The following is a 25,253-nucleotide window of genomic DNA, read 5'->3' as shown; positions in this document are numbered from 1 at the left end:
TCAAATCTACATTATCTTAACACCCCAATAAAGGGTTTTTTGGAAGTTCTTGACCCGAGTTCATAATAGGTAATACACAAAATCAACTCCAGATTTCACTGTGCTCTTGAGAATTCGAATAACAATGTAGGAAGTGGAAGATATATTATCAGGATAGCAATTTACATGGTTATGTAGTTTGGGTTTTGGTCCTCAACAATGAATTTACATCATTTATATGAATTACACAAAGTGATCCCAACGAAGAAAAAATAAACAAGTAGTTGTAGTGCTTGGCCATTTATAGTTTCAGATAGCAAGCATGATCACTCTTCATCAACTTTTTCGAATCAGATTCATGTAACAGCTGGTCGTCTGCTCATCGTCACTAATGGATGTACATCATTCTGCAAGGTGTAGTGGTATGGTGCCTCCATATCCAAAACTGGGTATGGTTCTGGTTTCTGCATACAATCAGTGGACGAAAGCGACGTGCCCGACAAACGAGCATCGATGTAGAGGTGCTCCGTGGACTTCCAGATGGAACTTCTATTCCTTTTGGCAGTGTCCTGCTTCTTGTTTGGGAATAAGAAGATCCATTTCCATTGGATATGATTACTACTCCTGGTTGGAAGAGATCATCTGAACTCTTCTCTGGAGTATCATTGCCTTCCATTCGCTCGGAGATGGCTTCTTTATCCATACCGATTGAGCGCCAAGCTTCAGAAACGAGCTTGAGAGTGCTGTCTTGAGGAACGACACCCTTTTCTTCCATGATGTGAAGGATGTCTTCTGCTCTCCATGGCTGTTTTGCTTCTCCATAGCCCCATATTAAGGTCTCAAAAGTTTTCAAATTGGGGGAGACATTCATGTTACACATACGCTCAAAAGCCCTCCATGCCTTCTCCATTTTACCTGCAGTGCACCAACCACTAATGATAGTTGTGAAAATCACGACATTCGGTCTCACCCCGTATTTGCTCATGGAGTTCAGCAGGGACTCGGCCTTAGCAGGCTCGCCAGCACGGACAAACCCTTTTGCAAGAATACTGAAAGCATGGATGTCAGGTTCAATGCCAGATTTCACCATGTCATCAAAGATTTCTTGGCATTTGTCCATACGTGCAGCTGAGCTCCAACCATTCATAATGGTGCTAAATGTTATCACATCTGGTTTTATCCCAAAGTCTTCCATCATTGTCAATGCCTGCTCAAATTTATATTCATTATCCATGTGATCAATCAACACTTCAGAAGAAATAATAATGAAGAAAGATTGTTTGCCAACACGGTGGGAATTTGGCAATCACACGAAATAGATGCGAAAAATGAACAATGAAAAGATGAAAAATATTGTACCTCATCAACTCCATCTGAGTCCTCGATATCTAGGAACCCCTTGATAAGAGAGTTGAAAATAACAAGGTTTGGGCGTATACTGAGATCCTTCATTCGATACACGACCCTCAGAGCCTCGACCAAGTTCCCCTGTTCGCAATAACCACTTACAATTATTCCACACGTTCTCTCGTTGGGATTTACCTTGTTGTGATGCATCTCCTCTATTATACTTTCTGCCTCGCTAGTCTTCCCATCCTGAGCATATGCCTTTGCCAGTGTATTATATGTGACAACATCAGGTTGAACTCCAGATGCGATCATCTTCTGCACTACATTCCATGCCTCCTTTATATTGTTCTTCTTACACCAAGCTCCAACAAGGATATTATAAGTCCGGTTATTGGGTTTCAGATTCGTTGTCCTCATCATCAACTCTAATAACTTCATAGATTCTTCGGGTTTATGAGCAAGTCCGTAGCCTTTGATGAGTGTATTAAAAGTGCTAGTTGTTGGCTTACATCCACTTTCCTTCATTTTCTGAAAAGTTTCCATGGCCTCTTCTAAATTGCCAGATTCAGAAAAGGCATTGATTATGGCATTGAAGAGTATGGAATCAGGTTTAATGCCATTTTTTTCGATTTCCGAAAGAAGTCTGGAAATGGCCTTGAAATGCTTCTGCCGAGTCAAAGCAGCTACAAGAGCTGTGTATGTCACAGTAGTTGGCCTGTGTCCTTGTTCAACTAAACTATCGAAAATGAATTGAGCTTCTTGAGGTTTCCCCTTTTCAACCAAGATGTTCATTAGCTTCGTTCTTGAACGTACTATTCGGCAACTTTTGTTACCCAAACAGAGAAGACAATGGGATTGAATTTGCGAATCAACTGGAGTTGAAACCAACTTTACTTGGTTCTTGTGGAGATATGATTCCTGCAAAGTTCATAAGTAAAAATTTCAACAAACTAAAGGATACTATGATCCTGTGTTCATAATATAGTAAACATAAGGTCCAAGTCTCCAAGGATGACTACAGATGTGCTTAATAAAGAGCACTATTGAGTGAAATATGAGGAAAACATCCATTCAGTACATTTCCAGAGAGCCCTTTGAAATGCATTTTCTGAAGTGTTCTCTAGACACAATGTTCAGATAATCTAGCAATTTGTTGTGTAAATCAGATGGAAGGACCAAGTTTACTAAAAGAAGCATCTGATTTAGCATGCATAGCCAACCAAGCAGATGCTAAGGCAGTGAACATGATGATTATACGATCAAGACAATGAAATGCACAACAATTTGTTCAATCATTGACAGTTAGTCATACTTATAGCCAATAAAACATCACAACAATTCAAGTGTCTGCCACAATACCATTCTTGGTGATGCTTGAGAAAGATTTTTGCTTGCTATCGTTCCCTCTTTATGAACACCCATGAAAACTCTCAAGTTTTTGCTGGATTAGACTCTCCGAGTTCTTCTCGATCCTACTCGTCAAACTAGCCTCAAAGAAAATCAATACCCACCAAATCCCAACATATTACAACATTGTCTTTCACTGCCTCTGAATATGTGAAGATGACTGGAGAAGAAGCACGTCCAATATGAATTCTACAGACAAAACACCAAAGAAAATCAAGAACCAAGTGCAAAGCAACCGAATCCCAAATGGGATTTGTTTATATCCAAACGACAATTAAAATCAAAATCCAGTTCAGTTCAAATTCTTCTAAAAACACGCATTCAAAAGTTAAATTCAAAACCCCCCAACAGAGAATCTGTGTCCAGTTCAATCAAATTGATGACCAAAAACACCAGGAAGTAAATTCAGAACACACCCGTCTAGGTTCTGGGAAGTGGGTCATAATTGAATTGGTTCAATTAAGGAGCTAAAGAAGAGGAGGATGTACCTCTTCAGATGTGCAGCTGCAGAAGGAGGAGCGGACGACGGTGGTGCATTTGCATGGATGGAAGTTGCATGAAAGGCAAGCACCAGGAGCAGCCGCTCCATGTAGACGAGGCAGTGTTGTTTTCTAGTGGCCAAAGTTTGTGTTGTGAAATCCATTAGAGATTCTTATCCACAAATTTTATCATTTTCGGATTTCCGGACGCTTTTTTGAGGCTGTCAAAAAAATTAAATTAAATTAGAGTCGAATGGATGATAGGAAGTAGGGGTGGCCACGGTAGCATTTATACACAAGAATCTTTTATTTATTTGTTTGTTATTTAATTTGAAAGAAAAAAAATGATGGGGATGACCATTTTAGTAATTTTCTTTTAAATGAAATCTTTTTTTTTTTAATATTTTATGTTATGCTTGAACTTTTTGGTACATACAATTTTGGGGTTTTTTCCCCCTTATTTTATTGATGGCTCTTAATTATTTGGATTTTCAATTTTAAATGGATGAGAAATTTCATTGAATTTTATTGCTGAGCTCTTATTTGTTAAACTATAATTCTTGAAATGTTAGTTTAGCGAGCATAATTATTACTACATATCCTGATTTTCAATTTTAAAAAACAAACTGAAAAATTAGAACACTTAATTCAAGACCGTTAAACAGAAGACAATATCAAATATGCCCTTAGTATTCAACCACTAGTTACAGCATCGCATGAGTTACAGTTTCCCTTTTTCAATGCGAATGCTATGCAAGCTTTGGCCATTCGTTCGTGGAATGGTCGAGCTTGTGTGCAGAAACAGGCATCTACTACATGAATGAACTTTGACCTCCACCGAATGGTACCCGTGGTTTGAACTCCGCAGATGCCATCAACCATGGACAATGGCTGAACTTGATGCTCTGAAAGAACCACCAGACAAAGGGAAGGATATCAGAATGATAGATATGCATGTGTTGGTAAAACTACCAATTATATAGTTCAGAATGTGTACGTTAGGAACTTGGAACATGGTAATGGTGTTTCTTCTTTAATATGATCGCTCAAATTTATGCAATTCCTCTAATCTCTCTCTAGTTCTACTTTTCAGAACAATTGATGATATATGAATTAGGCAGTCTAAATTGTTCTAAGGCACAAGTCAAGGACTGGATCTTTTCCAATTCTATTGAATTGGAGGGATCCAATCCCTTTGAACATGTAGTTTGCAGTTTATCATGTAGTTGTAAAATGTATACGTACTGGAATACTTAGAAGCAGCCCTTTTTGATTGACCAGTACAGGAAGGCCTTTTCTTGCAGCAACTGGAATCAATTTCAACAGCACTAATGCTTTTCTAGCCGACGAGCTGGCATACTTCAAACATCTACTCGCATTCTCCATGGTCTGCTCCTTCGAACTGGCAGAAGTGTCTCTTTGATCATGAAAATTCTCCACCGTGCACTCAGAAAACTTGGATAGATAAAGCCAATCGGATTCGGTCATGTGCCGCACCTCTAATTCCATATCACAGCCTAACGCACAGGACTTGCAAATTGTGTTGCAACTAGCCGCATCAGAAATAGAGTTATCTTCATTTTCATCCTTTACTTTCCATGTGATAAAGAACCTGTTCATATAGTTACATATCTGCCCCGACTTAAGCAGTCCACTGGATAAAGTACTTACAGAGTGTGAACCATGCTTCGATCCATAACCAGGAGTGACTTTTGGTTCTGCTTTGAAGAGTTTGGTTTCTTGCATCTGCAGTGATACAATGATCCTATAGGTTGATTCACCGAGGATGTTTAACCTTTTTGCTTCATCTAGAACAGATTCAGGTGTTGTATCCAAGAAATGCACATCTGAAGCTTTAGGAATGAAGTGTTCTAAATACGATTTCCCATCATTAATGATTTGTTCTAATCCACCAGAAATATCGTGCCTCTCTTCTTTATAAGAAGGGACATGGAAAACTTCTACTGCGGAAGGCAAGGGGCAATCCACGGAACAAGAAACTATGCACCTGGTGCCCTTGGATCCAGGAGCTGGACAAATGTAGCACCCAGCTGCTGTCAGTGAGGTCTGCATGGGTTTTTGATAATGAATAAGAATCCAAGGAATAGACGAAATCGATTAATTACAAAAACAGAATTAAACAAAGTACCCCTTGAAAATTAATGAAAATTGGAGAAAAAGGTTGTTGATGCATAATGATATACAACAGGCCAACCCCCTTGCATTTGTAAATAAATGTGCAATAGAACTACACAGATCATGCTTAATACTCAATTAACTGAACTTCATGAGTATGGTATTAAATAAGAATACTTGATGTAGCCAAAAAGTACACAAGGAAAAAGACTGATTACTGGGCCGGCCCTTCAGGTTGATGTCTATTTTAATTCTTTAAATTTTAAAAATCTACGAAGTTCATGTAGTGTTCTCCTCGACAAACAAGGCTGAAACTTTGGTAGATGTACTCGTGCTATGAAGTTATCATTTTACACAAATAGTTCGCTTCAACACACAATCCCAAGAAACATTTAGATTTCTTAACTCCATAAAAGTACACAAGGCAAGAGTTTGACAAAGCTGAAGCCCGATGGTATGCCAAAAAACATTCATTTACAAGATCATGAAATTTGATTACAAAAATTAAAAAAAATAAATAAATAAAAAGTGATATAGATGCAATGACGAGGTATATTTCAAGCATATTGGAATAAGAACACTAGTAAAATCAAATATGTAAAAAGGGGGGAAAAGAGGTTCTTTCATACGACAGGTAAAATCAACCACCATTATGACATTCCTTTTCCATCAAGCCTCTGACAGATGCACATGATGACATGTAAATTATGCCTAATTCACTAATAATAAACAATTTCAAATATATTTAGCCATGTACAAATACAGCAAGGACAAATATCTAGAAATAGATATTGATTTGTATTACCCTGCAAGGAACTGTTCGAATGTAGTCTAAAACCAGCTTTGCAGTGCTACCTCTAACAGGTCTGTGCCTTTGAGAGATGAACTGACAATTTTAGATGAACCAATAATGCTAATTGGTCAATTGCTCCAAAATAAAAATGAAGGTTCTCAATAAAATATTTAACATTTTACCTGTAAAACTAAGGACAAGAACTTCGACAAGCAAATATCTTGAATTTTCAATCGATTGAGAATCTCCAAATTAATAATGGCATATCCCAGCTACAAGAAGCATCATCCAAACCCCCATCCATCAAAACATAATAATATTAAACAAATGGAGGGTACAGAGAGAGAACTGTTGAAAGGAAAACAGAATGAAATTCCTAAAAATTAATGTTGAACTGTAAGATCAGAATACACGCAGACGTAAAGAACACACCCACCTCTGTTATCGTCAAAGTCAAATTTGCCAGGCTTAAACAAGCGTGATCAACAAATAAGCGTGTTTTCCTACAGGCGGAAATAATGGCATGTAGCTCAGACTTGAGAGTACCTGAAACCCAAAAAAATGCTGAGATGAAATCATGAATCTCATAAATAATCATTGAGGAAACCATCTATAGGAAACAAAACAATCCTTGACTATTATATTATAACCTTAACAAACCCGCCAAGGCACCAACGAAATCAGTGGTTTTTCTCTCAGCTGTTTATCTCAGTTTGTAAACTCCTTTAAATATTCAAGACTTTTAATGGGCCACGGTTTCTATGAAAACAAAGGTCTTTATGGACTCATTATGCTGACACTGTTGTTCGGGCATTGTCTAGGATAGAGATTATGCCAGTTTCTAGATAGGTTGAAAAATGAAAAACGAAAATCCTAGTGATACTTTTTTACATCTAGATGGAGTTAACCTAAATCTTCTTTTTTAAAACTCCTTTTGCTCTCGCTTAGGAGAATATTTTTTCTTTCCTTCTAGTACAAGTGTTAATGAAGTCATTCCTTACTTGAATAATAATATAAATAGTGACAACAAAAAGCACCTCATAGATATTAGCTCTCGAGCTACTCACATGATGACATATCTCCTAATGATATCCGAATTCTATTTCGAGCAAACAAGGAACTTCGATTTGTTGGATCTTCAACCCAATCTTGATTAGCACCTTGACATATCTGCAAAGTGCGGAGTAATGTTAACATGAATAGTCTTAGCCAAATGAATGAAAGTGTGCTCTTCATAGATACTTTTATGTGATTTGAACTTTTAACCTTGTACAAGTCATCTTTAGAGAAATCCATTAGTGGTCTCACGAGAAGAATGCCATAATTCTTTGAAACTTCACTGTAGGAATATCGATGCGGGGAGAAAATCTGAGAAGTGAAAGGCATGCCAGCAAGTCCAAGCACGCCACTACTGCGAGATAACCTCAGAATGAATAACTCAGCCTGCATTGTGTCTCAGCAATCACTATATTTCTAGCATCTGTAACAAGCTTGCAGCATACCAACTAATTCAGTTTATAACAATCCTAAAGAATAAAGTTACGGTACAAGCTATAGGAAACATGCAAATTCTAAGATTGGGGGAATGGGACACTTTTTGTCAACTAATAAGGCAAGAGCTTCAGTTGAAAATGCACGCAGCATGCTTGATAAGAGGATTTAACCTGGTCATCAGCATGATGTGCAACAAGTATCACTCCAATTTTGTGTTGGACACAAACTTTCTGCAACATTTGATATCTGAACTTAAAGCAAATTCATTCATTAAAATCACAAATTAGTGAATCATTATGGCAGCAAGCTATCAGTATAAGTTAGCTCATACTAAAAGCAAAGCCGAGAACAACAATCTTCACAACAGAAATTTAGCATATTTTGAAGAACGGCAAACTACCTCATATCACGAGCTGCTTCTTGCAAATGGCCCTGCTTTGGTTTACCATCTAACCAATCACAAGACGCAATCTCGCATCTGATGCCTACACAAGTAATATACGAACTGAACATATATCAGAAACTTGGATTGAACTAATTTATCATAATGAAGAAAAGTTGACAAATAGTACACGTGCAGAGTTGTCGTACCCATTTGAGTAACTCGATTCCGCACAACATTTGCCTCGTCTCTGCTCTCAGCACGAAGCCCGTGATCCACGACTATTGCCAGGAGCCCATCGATAAACGTGCTACTCTTACCAGTGGCATTCAGGCTATCCATTTTCCAACCCGCCATAAGAACACAAAGAGCCATGCTATCGGGCCCTCCACTTACTCCCAGAGCTGAAATTGAATCAGATAATGAACGCTAATGCCGGAAGTTCGGGTTTTCAGTTTAAAATTGGAAGCCAGTATTATTATTTGCCACTTCAATTCTTGGTTACTTTCAAAGAAAACCTAGTGCTGTTTCAACTTTAAGTAAAACAAAATGCATGAGGGGAAAATGAAATAACCACACCAGTTCGTCAAACAAAATGCTAGAAATAAGCTACAAACAACTCTTCCTTCCTGCATAAATCTCGAACAAAAACCTGACCTATACGGTGGTGCGGTTTGAGTCCAGCCATATCCATACGCTTGGAGAAAGCTTCCCTGTACTTGCACATGTCGATTGGTTCTTGCAAAGAAGAATACCTGCAGAAACAGCGAGACAGAGGAAGAAGACGAAGACGTGGTAGCATGAAGGAGAATTGGAATCTTGGCGATGAAAATTTAGATTTGGAAGATAAGACGAAGAACGAGTGGCTTGTTCCCGATTGCGCCCTCGGGATTAGGCTTCGCGCCATGGCTTGCAACTCTCCCAGTATACTCTCTGTCGTGTCGCCCCTCGTCAGGAGCTGGATTTAGAGGGAACTACCTCCCCACGGCGGGTTTATCTGCCCAAATTAAAAATATTTCAAGGACCCACACTTTAACTATATAAATCTTGTTTTTTTTCTTTTTAATTATATTTTAAAAGCTAAATTAATAAAATTTTATTTCTCTAAATTATATTTTCACAATATTTCCACATATCTCACCGTTCATTTCTGGGTTTGACTCTCTAAAGAATATGGGATCTTACAATTGAATCCACCCTATGTTAGAGCCAGTGTCACTAACTAGCCTCACCGTTCATTTCTAGGTTTGACTCTCTAACGAATATGGGATCTTACAATCGAATCCACCCTATGTTAGGGCCAGTATCACTGACTAGCTCTAGTATTATTTGTTTTAACTCCAGCTCATTATTATAACTCAAGCCCACGGCTAATAGATATTATTAATTTTGGCTCGTTACATATCATTGTCAGCCTCGAAAGGTTTCCCCACTTTATAGAACCCCTCCCCAATCGACGTGAGATCAAAGAAGGTGTTCGATTTTGTAGACAAATTGGGTGCAACATTTGTGTGTTCTTTGACGATGACACAAGAAGCTGGTGGATTGCAGCTACTGGAGCTGCAAATATTAGTGCACTAAATGATCCATATGGTTACTAATTGCTATTGGCTATACAATCGCCCAAACAACAAATAAAAGAATCGAAGTCCATCTCATAACTTGTTTATCTGTAGACAAATTATAATCCAATCTCTGATCCGAACGCTCTTCCATTTTACGAACCAAACTACAGATGAAAGAATATCCCTATAATCCAAAACAAACACAGAAAAAAGAGTTGTAGTTTGTACACATTACAGAAATGAAGCATCTTTGCTTCACCATCATCACGAGCTTCCACTAAATCAATCCTCCACTTTCTTTCTTCATCGTTCTCGTCTCCATTTCCCTCGTTGTTTGCCCATCGCCACTCGACCCAGATGGGTACAGCCCATACTCACTCGTCGGCTCGCTATACTCGCTGCCATACTCCTGGCTCGCCAACGCCATCTTCCTGAACTTCTTCAGATCCTCGTTGTACTGAGCCGTGTCGTAGTCGGAGCTTCCATAAGAACTGTACACAGTGCTATGTCCAGGTCGGATTCCTTCGTTCAGATCAGAAAGCGAGGCTTCTCCTTCAAGAGCATGAACCACTTGACTCATCCGTGGTCGACGCCTCGCCGAATGACGCACACAGGCCGCAGCGCAAGCAACCATGCGCGCCATCTCGTTGTGGTCGTGGTTATCTCGCAGCTTTGGATCTACCAAACCGTCGTAGTTTCCATTTTCTGTTGCCCGAAGTAGTAATGGCCTTGCCTGAAATTGACAAGATGGGTTGATTTAGTTTTTCAACGTCTGAATTGGGTTTGCAGAGATGCTGAATTTGAACAGAATTCGCTAATGGGCTTACCCAATCGAGCAATCCATCGTCCATGAATGATTGAGTTGGATCAACAGGTCTGCGTCCAGTAATCAACTCCAGAAGCATTACTCCATAGGAGAACACGTCTGATTTCTCAGTTAGTTTCCCACTTGAAGCGTATTCAGGAGCAAGATATCTGGCATAGCATGATATCAAATTCATGAGTTCAGAAATATGAATTTGTCAAGAAATGGTTCCAAAGGGTATTAACATACCCGAAAGTGCCCATGACTCGAGTTGAAACATGGGTATTAACATCAGAAGACAACTTGGCAAGCCCAAAATCTGCAACCTGGAAAAAAATATCAGGAACAACCCCATTTGAGTCTCTTCATAGATTCAAACTCAAGAATTAGAAAGCTCCCATTATTACCTTTGCTTCGAATTTGAGATCTAAAAGTATGTTTGCTGCTTTGATGTCACGATGAATGATCTTAGGATTGCCTGAGCATTGCATCAGAAGTAAATGATAAGGCTGAATACGTGTAAATTGAAGAAACCCAGAAGAGATCTGGTCACGAACACTATATATACTTACAGTCCTCATGAAGGTAGGCCAATCCCTTGGCAGATCCCAAAGCGATTTTGAGCCTGGTTGGCCAATCCATGGTAGGTCGTCCTTTCCCTGAAAGTTAAGAGCGTCAAGATCATGAAGTGATAGCAAGAGGGTGGATTGGATTGAGGTTTATTACAGACCGTGCAAGTGAAACTCCAATGTGTTGTTGGGAACGAATTCATAAACCAGCAATCTTTGGGAGCCAGTGATGCAATATCCGACCAAAGAAACAAGATGCCTATGATGAACTCGGCTGATAATTTCAACTTCTGCTTGGAATTCACGCTCTCCTTGTCCGCTTCCAGCTTTAAGTTGTTTCACTGCCACTTCCTTTCCGTTAGGAAGAACTCCTTTATGCACATAACCAAACCCACCTTGTCCGAGGAGATTGGCTTCTGAAAACCCATCTGTCGCCATTGCTAATTCTTCGTAAGTGAAACTGCTCTGTGAGAACCCCAAGGGAACAGAAGATGGAGCTGGAGCCAACGAATTTTCAGACCCTGAATAATTAGATCCAGACCCTCCGCTACTGTTTATAATCGGGGGTGACGGCGGTGGCCGTGATGCTGGCGGAGGAGACGGCTTTGGTACTGTCCCCGCGATATGATCCCCTGGCGGCGGCGGATGTGATTGCCAATGGTGCTGTTGGGGACCGTATTGGCCGTCTGAAATTCATTTGTTTCATAAAACTTGATGTCAAATTCGACAATTAATTTAGGGATTAGTTGAGAAATTTGTGTGGGTTGAGGGTTCTCACCTTTAAACGCCGCCGGTGGCGCAGGCGGATGCGGTGGCCGGTAGTACGCCTCCTCGTCGCGTCTCCTCTTCTTTCTTAAATAAAACCACATAGCAATCAACGCTACAACCACCACTAACACTCCAACGACAACCCCAGACACAAGTCCCGCCGAAACTCCCGACGATGATGAGGGAGATGGCGCCGTTTCCGACGGCGGAGCCTGATTTCCTCCGGGATTCACAGGTGTACTAGAATTGGATGGCGGCGTCGGACTCGGAAGTTGCGGTGGAGCCGTCGAGTCGGTAGGCGGCGGCGGGGGAGAGCTCGAAGGCACGTCCGGCGGGGAAGGAGAAGAAGTAGGCGGAGATGGAGTGGTACTGTTCGGAGGCGGCGGCGATGAAGCAGGCGGAGGCGGTGAGAGAGATGGAGATGCTGGAGGTGGTGCATCCGTGGTCGGTGGTGGGGGTGAGGTCGAGTTAGTCCCCGGCGGCGAGATGGGAGCAGGAGACGACATTTTCGCCCAAAATTTCAGTCCAGAGAGAAGCAGAAATCGAAAACAATGAAATGGGTCTGGGTTATGTAAGGAAAAACACTCTTTTCAAGAAGATTAAAAATCCCTGCTCTGCAACTGGAAGAAGAAGAAGATAACAATGGCGGAATTTGCAGTATACCAAACAAATTACCAATAGATGATGTATAATTGCTTTGCACATAATCTGCAATGTGTGAGCTGTCGACGTCAACACAAAAATATAAAAAATAATAATAATAAGGCCGCCAGTTTCTCCGCTCAATTCTCCTTTCCTTTCTCATTGGATTATTAATTCCTTATTTATTTTCCAACGGAACTGCAGTCCGCAACTGGGATGTCGTAATTGGTCGAATTTGGGTTCTGTCCAGCTGTCAACCATTGACTTTTTAATACCTCAGTCAATTCTCGGAATCTTAACTTTTTTAATACTTTTCCTCTAATTTTTATAAGTTCGGATTTTAATTTTGAAAATCTTGAGAAATAGTGGCAAATTAAAATCACCATCAATACAACTGTTTTTTTTTTTTTTTTTTTTTAATTTTATTCTCTTGATCATAATTAAAATTGGAAAGGTGATCAAGGATAATTTAATATTATTTTATGTAATTAAATATGCATGTGCCTGCATAAACCCTACACTTTTTTCTTTTCCTTTTTTTTTTCATCGAACAATTGTATTATATGAAATGACTAAACTACCCTCAATTTTGGAAATATTAACTAATAATTTCTGAACCATATAAATTCGTGCATTAATTATACACAATGCATGTGAAGTGTCTGTGATAGAGATAAATTTTATTAGTAATACAGGAAATTGTATTAAACATCGTTCAACCACCTCGACATGTCGGAAGGCGAAATTTGGAATTTGCTCCCTATTCGACATCTGTACACGTGGACGACATTCCCGGGATGGGCTTGGGTCCAAAGGGATGGCTTGGAGGCTGGCAGGTGGCCAACGCCAGATCAGATTTGGTAAAAATAGATATTATTGAGAATTAGTTCAGAAATATGGTATAAAAACGGAATCATCTCATTTTCATCCATTGATTTCGTTCCACGTGGACGGTTCATCCCACTCATCATCTTATTCCTGACAATGAGAATTCAAATTTGTCGTCCATTTCAATTTCGAAACCTAAGCAACTGCGGGGTAAATGTAGATGGCAAAACAGAACAGAGAAAAACAGAGTAAAACAGAGCAAAACATTTGACTTGACACAGTCCAGCAGCGCACACAGAGTGAAAACTGAAAGCTGAGGGCTGTTAGAAAAGCCACAAACTTTACTCAAATTCTTGTAAACTTTTTACACACTACATTTCAATACAGATCAGTCCATTCAACCACACAAATAAATAGGCTTCGTGAGGCCATCTTCAGAGCTTTGCGGTTAGGCAGTCAATACATTTGCTATTGGATGGGAGGGTTGGTTTTTCTTAGTATAATGTAATTGAGGAGATAATCAAGTTCCGGGAAGAGTGGTGCTTGTGGTAGAGAGAATTATGAAGGCACAAACCACCGAAAGGGAGAACACAGACACCCAGGTGTTCTCTGTGTACATCTCCATTGCATCAGTGAAGGAGAAACGAGTGCGATTTTCGGCCCAGTTTCGGATTCTGTCTGCCTCTGCTGCATAAAGAGCCTTCCCCTTATCGTCAAACCACCGACCTCGTCGCAGCCAAGCCGTGACCAGAGCTAATAAGATTCTTGGAGGAGTCAAGTAGTTGATGGCTTTCCCTGTTCCTTTTACAACCCGCATTCGAGGAACTAATGTTCTAGCCACCGTTTCAGGAAGCTCGCAAATGATATTGAACATCTGTTTGTTTCTCACAGTTGAACCACTGTATGCAAGGCAGAAAAATGTATATGAACCAAGTATTACACAAGCTCAGAAATTTATTGGAAGAGGGCAAGATTGAAAACGTTGATGTAATTTATCTATGCATATAAGAAGAAACTTGATTCACCTAAGAAGGAGATCTGTCAAAACCATGCCAGGTGATGCAGTATGTACTCCTACATTGGACCGCTTGCATTCTTTCAAAAGAGATGATTGAAGCTGTCTAAGACCACATTTTGTCGATCCATACCTACACGACGTGCAGTAAACTAAATGGCATAAACACCAAAAACGACCAATGATTTCATAGACACAAGAACACGACTGGTTTGATGAGTATGCAATGAACTTACACAGCCGTCAAAGGAGTACTTGAACCTCCAGAGCCGGCACCATCCATGTTAAAAATGTGTCCTCCTTTAGCCTGACTTCTCATTACACGCATGGCTTCTCGAGTACAAAGAAGGGAACCGACAAGGTTTGTTGAGAGAATCTACAAAATAACCAGTGTATGAACTTAAATCAACTTATAAGTCAAGACATCAAATTTTCATAGGCATCATAAACCGTCTATAAATAAAAAAGGACAGGACTTCAGTTGAGTGTGAATGTAAACCGTTCCATTCATACACAAGGCGAGAGCCTAGTTTCAGTATAGAGCTGATATCTATTGGAGAAGATTATGTTCAGATTCATCAAGACTCGAGAGAAGTAGAGGAATGAAAATCCAGAATTACCAATATAACTTTACCTGAGTAATATCTTCATCTGTGAACTGCAGCAAGGGTCTAAAGCCTTTGTTCGTGCCCGCGTTGTTTATCTGTCCATAATTTGTCACACTAAAAAAATTCAACATCTATTTTTTCTCAACATTGAAAAGCTTCAAAGATAACCTAAGCCCTAGCAAATATTGTCCGCTTTAGCCCGTTACATATCGCCGTCAGCCACACGGTTTTAAAACGCGTCTACTAAGGAGAGGTTTCCACACCCTTACGAGGAGTGCTTCATTCCACTCTTCAACGGACGTGGGATCTCACATAAAATCAAAACATCATTGTACGAAATTTCAAGAAAATTAGCGTAGTATCTGACATGACGAAGCCAGAAACCAAGTTCATTTAAAGCAACATAGTATCTGAAAAATCCAATCTGTAAGCTCATGACTCACCCAAATGTCAATGGAACCAAGTTCATTTAAAGCAAACTTCGCCAAATTATGAACATCTTCAGGGTCGCAAACATTGCATGTTGTGCCAACAACTTTAGCATGTGTCAGGCTTGTATTGGAAGAACCACTTCTGACCATTAGACCTTTTAAGTTCTCCTCCAGCTCTCTAATAGTCTCTTGAACAGACTCAGGGCTGTCTTACAAAAATCATTGTACAAGGAAATGGGATGTAAGCAAGTTGTAAACACATTGAGATACAAGTAACAGAAGTTCTGAAGACCACCTGCGAGAAGCCACAACTACGTGGTCTCCTGAGAGAAGAAACTCTCTGGCTAGTGCTTTCCCCAATCCTCTCGTGCTGCATAGTCAACCATCCATGTGCCGTCATGTACAAATAGAAGAAGATCATACAAGTAAACAATAAAAACTAGACGAAGTAATTGATCCAACCACCATGTACAGCATTAAACACAAAGACCAGCTGGTCTTGAATCATTTCTGAGCCATTGAACTACATTCTTTGCGAGGAGTGTTTACTTACCTTCCAGTTATAACAACGTTGCGTGGACCAGCTCTGCAGTGCTCCTCTAATACCATGTTAGCACCAATCATGGTTCCAATAATAACCCCTCCGAGCCAACTATACCAAATCAGTGTGTTCATCTGACTGTCACCACCTTCAAAATTTTCAAGAAACAGAATTCATATTAACATTGATGATTTTTATGAGACGTTTTACAATTAAACAAATGTGGGTTACCTGATAATTGAAACCCAACAGCAAGTACAACACCAGTGCTCATCATTGTAACGATATATCTTCCAATTTGGACTGCAGCCTGTTAAGAAAATAAAGGAGCTACAGTTAGCGATGCTCTACTGCAGTCTCCAAATTAAGATCAAAGCACTCTTGTCCGCTAGCAAATATTGTTTTCTTTAGGCTTTCCATTTCGGGCTTCTGTTCAAGGGTTTTAAAACGCGTTAGCTAGGGAGAGGTTTCCACACCCTTATAAAGAATGATTCGTTCACCGATGTGGGATCTTACAATCCACCCCTCTTCAGAGCCCAACGTCGTCCTCTCTTCAACCGATGTGAGATCTCACAATTCACCCCCTCCCACAGACGTGGGATCTCACAATTCACCCCCTCCAACTGATGTGGGATCTCACAATTCACCCTCCTCCCACCCGACGTCATCTATCCAACCGACATGGGATCTCACGTGGACCCATGAGTATACATCAAAACCATCATAAAACAAAATAATAGATTCCTCCTCGTTTATTTGTATCATTAAAATCCCAATTATGTACGACAAATAACTCAAATAAGCGAAAATTTTCAGCTGATGATGAAACATCAAGTGTTATAAAAGCTACAACTACAGGCACATTTGCCAAACAAGCCAACTGATGGTAAAGAAACAGACATCAGGGTATGGCAAAAAAAGCACCTCAAATTCGTTCTAAATAACTCAATATCCCTCATGAACGGAGCATACATCAAATTCAGAAAATTTTCAAGAAGATGAGATAAGATGAGCAGCATACAGCAATACTCACCGAAGAAAACAAAGCCTCCATATTAGCCATAAGCTTCCCCCGTTCAAAATCCGACCCCAAAAGCAAGTTAACCTTACCCAAAACACCAGACCTCAAAAATTTCCAAAACTGAGTTTCCTTCTTCGTTGACACCTTTTTTAACCTCGAATCTCCACCACTCCTCCCTTTACGATCCTCCTTCTCATAATCCCCACCATCCTCGCCTCTGAAGGATCTACACTTCCTCAAGCTTAATCCACTACGGCTCGTCGACACTCCAACGCCAAACCGGTGGACTCCCCGTCCAAGAGCTCCGATCAAGTGCCCATCTCTAGTACTTGGGCCATCGAAGCTTTGTGGGCACACGTAAAGCTTCGTGAGTGTAGTCATTAATGGAAGATGGAGCTGAAGAAAAAGTGCAAATTCATGAAACAGGAGGCTCCGATTTTTCTGGGAAAAGGGTAATGTTGTATCGAGATTTTTTTGGAAAAATTATATAGAAGAAACAAAATAAGAAGCGGGCGGTAACGTTCTAGGTGATCGGAGAAGAAAGGACTGTGATGACCACACGATAAGCAACCTAATCCTTGTACGACAAATATGACACGTGGCGTGGTGGGTCTATGTGAGCATCCATTCCCCATGGTCGGCAATTCCAGCTAGATGGAGATTAGTCGCTGAGGAAGGGTGATGGAGCCTTCTACGTATCATGCTTCTGGATCTTGTCTCTAAGTAGTGGCCGATGATTTTTTATAATAAAATATAATATCACATCCCAAATCAAGAGACGTAACACATGTGAGTTACAATGATTAAATAAATTAAATTAGAATTGGAATTCTTAAAACTTCCAAAATTTAACCCATATTATATAAAATTTATTATTCAATTAAATATAAAATTAAAAGTTTATAGATATATTAAATACAATTTTTAAATTTATGTTTATAAGACTAACTTACCCTAAATGCAAATAGTATGGATAAAATCTCCTAATATTACGTTACAAGCAAATCTTTGAAATCTTGTGTTCACCCTTGCGTGCAAGCCAGAAGTTGGCTTAATTTGTGAGGGCCCGTGCTTCTCAAAAGTCCTGAAATTTTTGTCCCAAATAATAAAAAAAAATCAAACATGAATTATTGCAGAAAAAGAAACGTGTAAAAATTATTGTTGTTGTTATTATGCTAAAAATACATGAATTTAAGAGAAAAAGTGTTAAAATGTCATTCTTTTAGATTAGACGAGAGTCATCGCCACGTTGTTTTATGGCAACGCCACTCTCCATATCACCACCGTACCAATATTTCTTCTAACTTATATTAATTATTATAATTTTTGAAAGAATAAATATATTTATTAAGCGAATGACAAAATTTAAGATTATAATTTTAAAATATAGTTGTTAAAATATAATCTTTTATTATTATTATTTTCATGATAAAATACATTTTAAGCTATTGAATTTTAAATTTAGTTTTTCCGAAGTTTAAATTAGAAGAGTCGAATAACATGAAAATTAACCCAAAAATTATTAAACTGTGATAATATAAGTTGGAATATATATTCAAACTTGAAGATCTTATATTATTTTGGAAACATTAAGGATAAAAAATAAAAATTTGAAAGTGTTGATTTTTTAAAATTAAAATCACCAAAAATATATTTTAAGTTTTTATTTGTTAAATAAGTTTTATTTATAAAAAAAAGAAAAAAATGGTCGTGAGGAGAGTAATTTATTGATTTCATTTGTCGAATGGTTGATATTATCAGATTTGGGACTCTGTATTGCCACTCTCTCTTTTCTCTCGCGCGCTTTGGTTACTCTGTCGAGAGAGGATATGGTCTCTACCTCGCTCTTACTTCTCTCGCCCACCTCATTTCCTTCCATTTCCAAAACTGATTCGCCATCTTCTTCCATCTCCACCAATTTTGGGTCCTTCTCCCAATCTTCCAAGCGAAGCTTTAGATTCCCAAAACGTTTTAGGTTATTTCGGTGCCAAATTCTTGGTGCTTCTTCACCTTCCAATCAATTACGCGACGATGGCACGGCCGAGCTGTTTTTGCAGAATAATTCAATTGCGGATTTCATGAGGTTCAAACGGGATGGAAGCTGTACTGAGCTTCAGACTGCTGTTGTTAGTTACAGAAAGAAGTTTCCATGGTCTATTCTGCAGCCATTTCTTCAGGTTTAGGCTCGAATTCTAATTGTTTCGTTTAGGTATTTGTATTTCTTACATGGGGTTTCTTTTAATTTGTGGCTTCTACTCTTTTTCAGGTTGATTTGGTGTCAACAATTCATATTGCAGACAAAGAGTATGTGTACTCGCTGTATTCTCTCGTTTTGTCAATTTGATCGTCTTTTGTATTTTCTTCTTTGTCTGCCTGTAAATTGTTCTGTAACTTTGTGAGTAGGAGATATGATTATGCAATTTGATTTTACATTGAAGGGTAGTGCCTTACTCATTAGTCATTAGTGTTGTCATGAACGCGATTTATTTTGATACCTAGAGGAAATTGTGACCTAGCATATGTTTAGGTCGCAACAATGGATCAACAACAAACTAAGAAACTGTTGCGTTAGGAAAAAAGGAAAAGAACTGCAATTTAGTAGAAATTGTTATATATGTGCAATGAAAAATAAAGGGATAAGATAAATTAGCATGGGAAAATAGCAGTTACTTTCTCCTTTTGAATCAATGAAGAGGATTTTCTAGCATTTTAATGGTGATTTTGTCCTAATTTTTGTTCTTTTCTAGAAGGTACTTTCCCCTATCGAAGCAATACTTTTATTTCGTGATAAAGGTTTCGAGAATCACTACCTTTTAAAGTATTGCTAACTCTAATTTTGCTTATTTGTTGCCTCACTTCAACCAGGCTTTTTGATTGACTAAATATGTTGCCATCCATTTTGCATAGCTATTTTGAGGCCCTCCAGAAAGAACTCGAGTCCTACGATTGTATACTGTATGAGATGGTGGCTAGTAGGGAGAGCTTAGAAAACAGAAGAAATCCAACTGCCATGAAAAAGCTACAGAGTTCACGATCACGAGGATTTAATCTTCTGGGCTGTATTCAACGGCAGATGGCTCGTGTTCTTACACTTGATTTTCAATTAGATTGTCTTGATTACCAGGCTTCGAATTGGTACCATGCAGATCTAGACTATGAAACCTTCACCATACTTCAGGTTATTCCCTCTCTACCTTCTTACACAATAGACGGATCAAAAAATGTCTAGACATAAACATCCTCAAGGTTGCAATGGATGCTACAATGTGCAGAAGTTGAATCATAGCATCTGATAAGAATTTATTGTTGACCACTTAAAAGAACCCATTAGTTTCTTTTCTGTTGAAATTGTTTCTTTAAACTTATGCCTTCTAGAGTGATCTATGACCATTCAACTTTAGAGCGTGTTCCTTTTTCAACTCTAAGGTGGCCTAATTCCTCATCTTTTAGAAATTAACATCATTCGCAGTTGTTTTTGACACCTAAAGCTTGGTCTTATATAATGATATTTTGACACTGAATTTGATGCTGTCATGTTGCAGACTGAAAAAGGTGAAAGCTTCTTTACATTTGCTAGAGACATGACTATACGATCCACCAAAGCTTTGGTTCAGCCTACTGCAGGATCCAAAGATCTTGAACCTTGGAAATCAAAGCTTCTTCGGGCGTCTCGTGTGCTTCCTATGCCACTTGTTGGAATGCTTATCATTGGAAGCGTTTGTGCAGATGGAGGAAGTCAAGCATCAGAATTTCCAGAATTTGAAGCATTGTCAAGTCTCGATTTGGGTGCTGCAATGAAGGTTTTTCTAGCTAAGCGTTTAACATCTGAGTAAGTATGTTTGGAGTTCTATACGACGTCTGTTCCCTTATTAGTTTGGTATCAGTAATTATTCATTCCAAAACTTCATTTCCATTTCTGAATGTGGAATCTGGAGGTTATTTTGAATCTAAATTAGTTATTGCTTGTTTGGGCGAGTCTTAGTTCGGCTGTTTTTGGATCTGATATAATCCATTGTTTGTGAAGGTTTACACAAGTAACTGCCGAGGTGGAGGAGAGTTCTGTTATAATCGGCGAGAGGAACAAAGCAGCAACAGAAGCACTTAGAGATGCCATGGACAAGGGCCACAACAAAATTGCCATACTATACGGTGGCGGTCACATGCCCGACTTGGGGAGGCGATTGCGAGAGGATTTCGACCTCATTCCTAGTCGTGTAAAGTGGATAACAGCATGGTCTATTGCAAAGCGAAAAGTATCCAGCAGTTCTCTCCCATTTCTCAAGTCTCTGGCTGATGTCTCAGGTTGGCCATTGAACCGTTACCAGACCTTGGCATTGCTAATCTTCTCCTCAGTCCTAGCAGTGGATCTCTGGTTTTGGGAACTCTTCTTCGGCACAGCAGCAAATTGGATCTCTGAAGTCGCTTTAGATGTCTATCAGTATATTGATAATGTACAGCTGATGTGAAAACGGTAATGGATTCTCATCAAAATAGAAGTTGTATCCTTGCCGTTGTACATATAATTCAACTGTGGCCATTGTTTCACGTGGCACTCAGAAAGTAGAACAGTGAAGAACGTTGAAATGGTTTCCTTGCATGTTCTATATAATACATAATCCATATTGGATTTTACTGCTGAAAATGCAATGGAAGGGATTGACAAGTACACCTTGATTTGCTCCATTTTATTGGGCTACACTAACTTGTTCTTTCTATTCACCTAAATTTTTCATCTCTGTTTCAGTGAACAGATTGATGTGGATGAGATCTCAGAAGAGATTACATATGGAGGGATGTTCTTGGTGGTATCAGGAATAAGGGTACGCTTTTCTTTTACTTCTTTCTCTCCTAGGTTAGAAGTGAAAATGAAGCCCACCTGCATAATAGTAGGTGAGAAGCCAAGTCCATGATTTACTCACGGGTGGCTGGCAGTGTTAAAATAATAAAAAAAAACAAAACAAAAAATGATTAGTCATTCAGTATTACTAGTCAACCCTCTGCTTTTCCATAAACTTCATGTGATAATATAACCTCTTCTACTTCTACTTGTCTCGGTTTCCATCCCAATTTCCCATTTTACCCACTCCCTATGCCCCAGTCAACCGTTGTTTCAGGGGCAACCTCGTAATTCACTACACAAATCTTGTTCCATTCCCTTGTTTTCTACTTGCACACTTCATATTCCCGTGCCCGCCCCTCTCTAATCATTTGAATATACCAAATGAGACATGAAAGAAAGAGACATGTCTATCTATATATATATATATTGAGAAAGTAGCGAGGGAGATGGGGGAAATTCAAATCCAAAATGGAATTTGAAATATTGGGCGCATGATTGATCAACTCAATAGTCAAAACTACCAATGATCCAAAACTTGAAACAAAAATAGGCTAAACTATGCAGCGGTTCGTGTGTTTTATCTCCTTGGAACCTTCTTTCATTTTTAGATACTTCTCTCTCTAAACCCTTTCCTTTACCATTCCCTATGTGCATTGGACCTTCCAATTGCCTTACGACCGCTTCCATCATTTTCAGCTTCTCCATTATTATGCCATAAACCTTTCTTCATTACAACCTTTCTCACACTCTTTTATTGTACTTGCTGAGCTTAAAACTTGAGATTTTTTGTGGATTTTCTCCATTATTATGCCATAAACTTACATCAGGATTCTCCCATCAGAATTTTGTATTGTATGTGTTTGGTATGAAAGCTTATGATCTATAAATGTTAAGCTATTTTGTATGCATTTTCTTGGAACCTTTAGAAAATGATTAAAACATGCATGGTTTTCGATGTCCTGTTTTTGGGGTCAACCAAAATTAAGCGAGAAGTCTCTAGTCTTGATTTCAACAAAACAAGGAGACAATGATAAGGGACAAAAGTTGTAAGAAATGAGAAAATGAGTTCAAAAACTGTGTGTTTTTACACTTTCCATTCTGAAAACTTGAAACAAATCTGAGGTTTCCATGTTTGTTGTGTTGGTGTTCCTTGTCTCAATCTTCCTGTTTCTATCCTTCTAAAAGTTTTCTTTTTTGGGTACCTCAAAATGGCACTATTTTTAATTTGAAAATTATTTTAATCCTTCTTTGCACTACATTTAACATAAACTTTAGAGCATACATTTTTAGCTTTAGACTAAGATTCAATTCAACGTTGAAAAGACAGAAATAGTTTCATATTTTTATATTAAATCCTTTTGTATCTCGAAATTTTGAGAAAGTTTTTAAATTGAGTCACAGGTGGAGTTGGCTTAAATAATAAGCATTCCCACTTTTGGTTTCTCGTGCATTTCTCACTTCTTCTTCACACTCTGCAATTTTCCTCTTTCTTCTTCTTCTCTCTCCAATGGAGACACGCTTCAAGCTCCGCCTCTCTCGCATGTTCCAATCCCCTTTCGTCTCTTGCCGTTCCCGTTATCTCTCCGATATCATTCACAAACCTGTCTTCGTTCCGTCGGAACCTGCCCAAACCGTTGCTTCCTCTCGCCATTTGCTTCTCCCCCAACGCAAAATTTCCCGCCGGTTCTCTTTTGCTCCTTTCCCATCTGCAGTTCCTGGCGGCCGGACCTGCCCTCTGGCGTCCCCGATTTCGCCCTTCCCGGAGAATGTGACCCGTGAGAAAATTTCGACGACGAATAAGAAGAAAAAGAAGAAGCAGAGTAAACAGAGGAAACAGAGGAAGAAGGAGAGTCCGTTTTGCCAGTTCAGTTCGTTATCTCTGGAGTCAAACTTCGGCGGTACGTGGTGGTACAGTTGCGAGGACGAGGACGAAGACGACGAAACGGACACCATTTTTTCTTCGAAATCGCGCTCTTCTGATTCCTCAACGTCCCACCGACGGTATAAGTCTCGCCGGAGAAGAGGAGGTCGTAACGGAAGCTCTGAAATGGGGGTGTTACCATTGACGGAGAAAGTGAAAGATAGCTTTGCAGTGGTGAAGAAATCGAGCGACCCATATAACGATTTTAGATGCTCGATGTTGGAAATGATTGTTGAGAAACAGATTTTTTCTGGGAAGGATCTTGAGCAGCTGTTGCAGTGTTTTCTCTCCTTGAACTCCCACCATCACCATAATGTCATTCTTGAGGTTTTCACAGAGATTTGGGAGGCTCTGTTTTCCGACTGGGGATCCTGATATGAACATGAAAACTCTAATCCCTTCGTTCTCCTTTTGTTCTTAAGAACTTCCATTGCTTATTTAATCAAACTCTTTCTTCCCCTTGTGTATAATTTCCATTTCTTGTTTTCTCCTCACTTGAAATTCAAGAATGAAGAAAGAACATCAGCATATTGAAAACAGTGTCCAATCTTGTTTTGTTCTTCACAACAACCATTCATTATGTTTCATGCAATGCTAATAATAAACCATTTCAATAGAGATCCGTGGGGGATCTTTGGTTTCAGAATACTAAAGAACAACGCTAAAGACAAACCTAATTTCACATCAAACTAATTTATAATAATAGTGATAATCCGTGTGTTTGACTTGAAACTGGATGTGAGTTCTGAAGCCTACGTAGTTTAGGCTAATGGATAAGAACAGATTCAGAACATTGTTGATTTGATTTGTTTAATATAGGTAGATAAAAGCTTGATTTGATGTCTCCTGTCTCTGTCTACTGTCTTCTGTTTATTTGATAAAGCTATTTGATTTCGAATTATTTGTCAATTAAATCCTAATTCTACTTGGACATAAATTAAAATTTATATGGAAATTTATGTCTAAGGATTGCAAAGAGGCATGACTTGACTAAACTCCCTCACGAACGAGAAACAACAAGTTATTAAGTAACCCAGGTGGACAAATTTCAATATGGTTGTTACAAACGTTACGAGTACCTTTATGTTAGTATGCTTGTCACTAACTCATGTGGTTTCTAGTGTTAAATGTTTTCTATGTACGTACAACTTATTGTGTGTAAGTCATGTATAATGTTACGTTTTATGTCCAAGTATGGAGATGCAAGTTACGAATCTTTACACGAGGCATTGTGTTGGGGAGTGCTTAGTCCCACTAGGAGGCTATTAACTAACCTTTAATGGCACATTGTCTCTCGTGATTGACACACATAGGTATCATAGTTAGTTTAGACTTGAGATCACTCCTCTTTATGTATTATTTTCCTGAGGTGTTATATTGGAATAGACGTGGCTCTACTAGGAATTGTCAACTTACCATAATGACGTATGGATTATCAAGATTGATGCACACATACGCCATAGTTGACTTAGTAAAGATTTGATTAATTGCACATATAGATGTGTTAGGTTAAGATAAAGTTGAACTCTTGGTCTTTAGCTGTAAGTACATAAGCACTGATGCACTGATGGTATGATAATCGATGTGAGGCTCTTCTCCCAACAATACTCTACACAAGATTGAATTTTTATATTTAAAATGGTAATTTAATATTTTCTTTAAAAAAAAAAAAAAAAAAA

General features: G+C 38.9%; 6 protein-coding genes across 11 annotated transcripts; 2 read left to right on the top strand and 4 right to left on the bottom strand.

Annotated features, from left to right (window-relative positions):
- Nucleotides 1–113: 113 nt before the first annotated feature.
- LOC111441080 (pentatricopeptide repeat-containing protein At5g21222-like) lies at nucleotides 114–3,424 on the bottom strand. Its single transcript, XM_023078000.1, has 4 exons — nucleotides 3,225–3,424; nucleotides 2,689–2,925; nucleotides 1,339–2,247; nucleotides 114–1,186 (listed from the first exon to the last, which is right to left on the bottom strand). The coding sequence occupies exons 2-4, from the start codon at nucleotides 2,749–2,751 to the stop codon at nucleotides 368–370; spliced, it is 1,791 nt and encodes a 596-aa protein (XP_022933768.1). The 5' UTR covers nucleotides 2,752–2,925; nucleotides 3,225–3,424; the 3' UTR covers nucleotides 114–367.
- A 363-nt stretch (nucleotides 3,425–3,787) lies between these two features.
- Nucleotides 3,788–9,027, bottom strand: LOC111441079. Of its 5 annotated transcripts, XM_023077994.1 has the most exons (11): nucleotides 8,678–9,027; nucleotides 8,230–8,424; nucleotides 8,039–8,123; nucleotides 7,809–7,884; nucleotides 7,411–7,587; nucleotides 7,212–7,314; nucleotides 6,581–6,690; nucleotides 6,327–6,416; nucleotides 6,157–6,237; nucleotides 4,461–5,282; nucleotides 3,788–4,120 (listed from the first exon to the last, which is right to left on the bottom strand). In XM_023077994.1, exons 1-11 carry the CDS (start codon nucleotides 8,925–8,927, stop codon nucleotides 4,028–4,030), a joined length of 2,082 nt encoding a protein of 693 aa, XP_022933762.1. In that variant the 5' UTR covers nucleotides 8,928–9,027; the 3' UTR covers nucleotides 3,788–4,027. The 5 variants fall into 5 exon arrangements, with proteins under 5 accessions (XP_022933762.1, XP_022933764.1, XP_022933767.1 ...); XM_023077996.1 differs by having other exon boundaries at nucleotides 3,986–4,120; nucleotides 8,230–9,019; XM_023077999.1 differs by lacking the exons at nucleotides 8,230–8,424; nucleotides 8,678–9,027 and having other exon boundaries at nucleotides 3,986–4,120; nucleotides 7,411–7,555.
- Nucleotides 9,028–9,655: 628 nt separating this feature from the next.
- On the bottom strand, nucleotides 9,656–12,499 carry LOC111440893 (proline-rich receptor-like protein kinase PERK1). The gene is made up of 7 exons (XM_023077720.1): nucleotides 11,738–12,499; nucleotides 11,121–11,645; nucleotides 10,963–11,049; nucleotides 10,798–10,868; nucleotides 10,640–10,716; nucleotides 10,413–10,560; nucleotides 9,656–10,318 (listed from the first exon to the last, which is right to left on the bottom strand). Exons 1-7 carry the CDS (start codon nucleotides 12,231–12,233, stop codon nucleotides 9,863–9,865), a joined length of 1,860 nt encoding a protein of 619 aa, XP_022933488.1. The 5' UTR covers nucleotides 12,234–12,499; the 3' UTR covers nucleotides 9,656–9,862.
- A 998-nt stretch (nucleotides 12,500–13,497) lies between these two features.
- On the bottom strand, nucleotides 13,498–17,194 carry LOC111441038 (probable chlorophyll(ide) b reductase NYC1, chloroplastic). Its single transcript, XM_023077933.1, has 9 exons — nucleotides 16,826–17,194; nucleotides 16,024–16,102; nucleotides 15,805–15,940; nucleotides 15,547–15,621; nucleotides 15,264–15,456; nucleotides 14,847–14,915; nucleotides 14,449–14,588; nucleotides 14,223–14,345; nucleotides 13,498–14,096 (listed from the first exon to the last, which is right to left on the bottom strand). The coding sequence occupies exons 1-9, from the start codon at nucleotides 17,192–17,194 to the stop codon at nucleotides 13,718–13,720; spliced, it is 1,563 nt and encodes a 520-aa protein (XP_022933701.1). The 3' UTR covers nucleotides 13,498–13,717.
- Nucleotides 17,195–18,568: 1,374 nt separating this feature from the next.
- On the top strand, nucleotides 18,569–21,858 carry LOC111440833. Of its 2 annotated transcripts, XM_023077638.1 has the most exons (6): nucleotides 18,569–18,990; nucleotides 19,080–19,117; nucleotides 19,721–19,991; nucleotides 20,356–20,642; nucleotides 20,838–21,284; nucleotides 21,558–21,858. In XM_023077638.1, exons 1-5 carry the CDS (start codon nucleotides 18,643–18,645, stop codon nucleotides 21,277–21,279), a joined length of 1,386 nt encoding a protein of 461 aa, XP_022933406.1. In that variant the 5' UTR covers nucleotides 18,569–18,642; the 3' UTR covers nucleotides 21,280–21,284; nucleotides 21,558–21,858. The 2 variants fall into 2 exon arrangements, with proteins under 2 accessions (XP_022933406.1, XP_022933405.1); XM_023077637.1 differs by lacking the exon at nucleotides 21,558–21,858 and having other exon boundaries at nucleotides 20,838–21,496.
- Nucleotides 21,859–22,079: 221 nt separating this feature from the next.
- On the top strand, nucleotides 22,080–24,113 carry LOC111440834 (transcription repressor OFP8-like). Its single transcript, XM_023077639.1, has one exon. It carries the CDS (start codon nucleotides 23,161–23,163, stop codon nucleotides 23,947–23,949), a length of 789 nt encoding a protein of 262 aa, XP_022933407.1. The 5' UTR covers nucleotides 22,080–23,160; the 3' UTR covers nucleotides 23,950–24,113.
- The last annotated feature ends 1,140 nt before the right edge of the window (nucleotides 24,114–25,253 follow it).

This window comes from Cucurbita moschata, unplaced genomic scaffold (assembly GCF_002738365.1).
Source record: "Cucurbita moschata cultivar Rifu unplaced genomic scaffold, Cmos_1.0 Cmo_Scf00003, whole genome shotgun sequence".
In the NCBI taxonomy this organism is placed as follows: domain Eukaryota; kingdom Viridiplantae; phylum Streptophyta; class Magnoliopsida; order Cucurbitales; family Cucurbitaceae; genus Cucurbita; species Cucurbita moschata.
The sequence above is the reverse complement of the archived record's forward strand: the minus strand, read 5'-3'. Positions and strand labels throughout refer to the sequence as shown.

What these genes read in the sequence shown, in the direction of transcription:
- LOC111441080 (XM_023078000.1), bottom strand. Translation starts at nt 2,751, where the DNA reads ATGGGTGTTCATAAAGAGGGAACGATAGCAAGCAAAAATCTTTCTCAA. An exon ending in CTCAAGCATCACCAAGAATG is followed by an intron (nt 2,248 to 2,688) that starts GTATTGTGGCAG and finishes TGAACTTTGCAG; the next exon opens with GAATCATATCTCCACAAGAA. An exon ending in ACTCAGATGGAGTTGATGAG is followed by an intron (nt 1,187 to 1,338) that starts GTACAATATTTT and finishes AAATTTGAGCAG; the next exon opens with GCATTGACAATGATGGAAGA.
- LOC111441079 (XM_023077994.1), bottom strand. Translation starts at nt 8,927, where the DNA reads ATGGCGCGAAGCCTAATCCCGAGGGCGCAATCGGGAACAAGCCACTCG. An exon ending in CTAAAGATGACTTGTACAAG is followed by an intron (nt 7,315 to 7,410) that starts GTTAAAAGTTCA and finishes CGCACTTTGCAG; the next exon opens with ATATGTCAAGGTGCTAATCA. An exon ending in TGACTTTGACGATAACAGAG is followed by an intron (nt 6,417 to 6,580) that starts GTGGGTGTGTTC and finishes TGCTTCTTGTAG; the next exon opens with CTGGGATATGCCATTATTAA.
- LOC111440893 (XM_023077720.1), bottom strand. Translation starts at nt 12,233, where the DNA reads ATGTCGTCTCCTGCTCCCATCTCGCCGCCGGGGACTAACTCGACCTCA. An exon ending in ATTGGAGTTTCACTTGCACG is followed by an intron (nt 11,050 to 11,120) that starts GTCTGTAATAAA and finishes CTTAACTTTCAG; the next exon opens with GGAAAGGACGACCTACCATG. An exon ending in ATCTCAAATTCGAAGCAAAG is followed by an intron (nt 10,717 to 10,797) that starts GTAATAATGGGA and finishes ATTTTTTTCCAG; the next exon opens with GTTGCAGATTTTGGGCTTGC.
- LOC111441038 (XM_023077933.1), bottom strand. Translation starts at nt 17,194, where the DNA reads ATGACTACACTCACGAAGCTTTACGTGTGCCCACAAAGCTTCGATGGC. An exon ending in AACGTTGTTATAACTGGAAG is followed by an intron (nt 15,622 to 15,804) that starts GTAAGTAAACAC and finishes TTGACTATGCAG; the next exon opens with CACGAGAGGATTGGGGAAAG. An exon ending in TTGGTTCCATTGACATTTGG is followed by an intron (nt 14,916 to 15,263) that starts GTGAGTCATGAG and finishes AATTATGGACAG; the next exon opens with ATAAACAACGCGGGCACGAA.
- LOC111440833 (XM_023077638.1), top strand. Translation starts at nt 18,643, where the DNA reads ATGGTCTCTACCTCGCTCTTACTTCTCTCGCCCACCTCATTTCCTTCC. An exon ending in TTCTGCAGCCATTTCTTCAG is followed by an intron (nt 18,991 to 19,079) that starts GTTTAGGCTCGA and finishes ACTCTTTTTCAG; the next exon opens with GTTGATTTGGTGTCAACAAT. An exon ending in ATTCATATTGCAGACAAAGA is followed by an intron (nt 19,118 to 19,720) that starts GTATGTGTACTC and finishes CATTTTGCATAG; the next exon opens with CTATTTTGAGGCCCTCCAGA.
- LOC111440834 (XM_023077639.1), top strand. Translation starts at nt 23,161, where the DNA reads ATGGAGACACGCTTCAAGCTCCGCCTCTCTCGCATGTTCCAATCCCCT.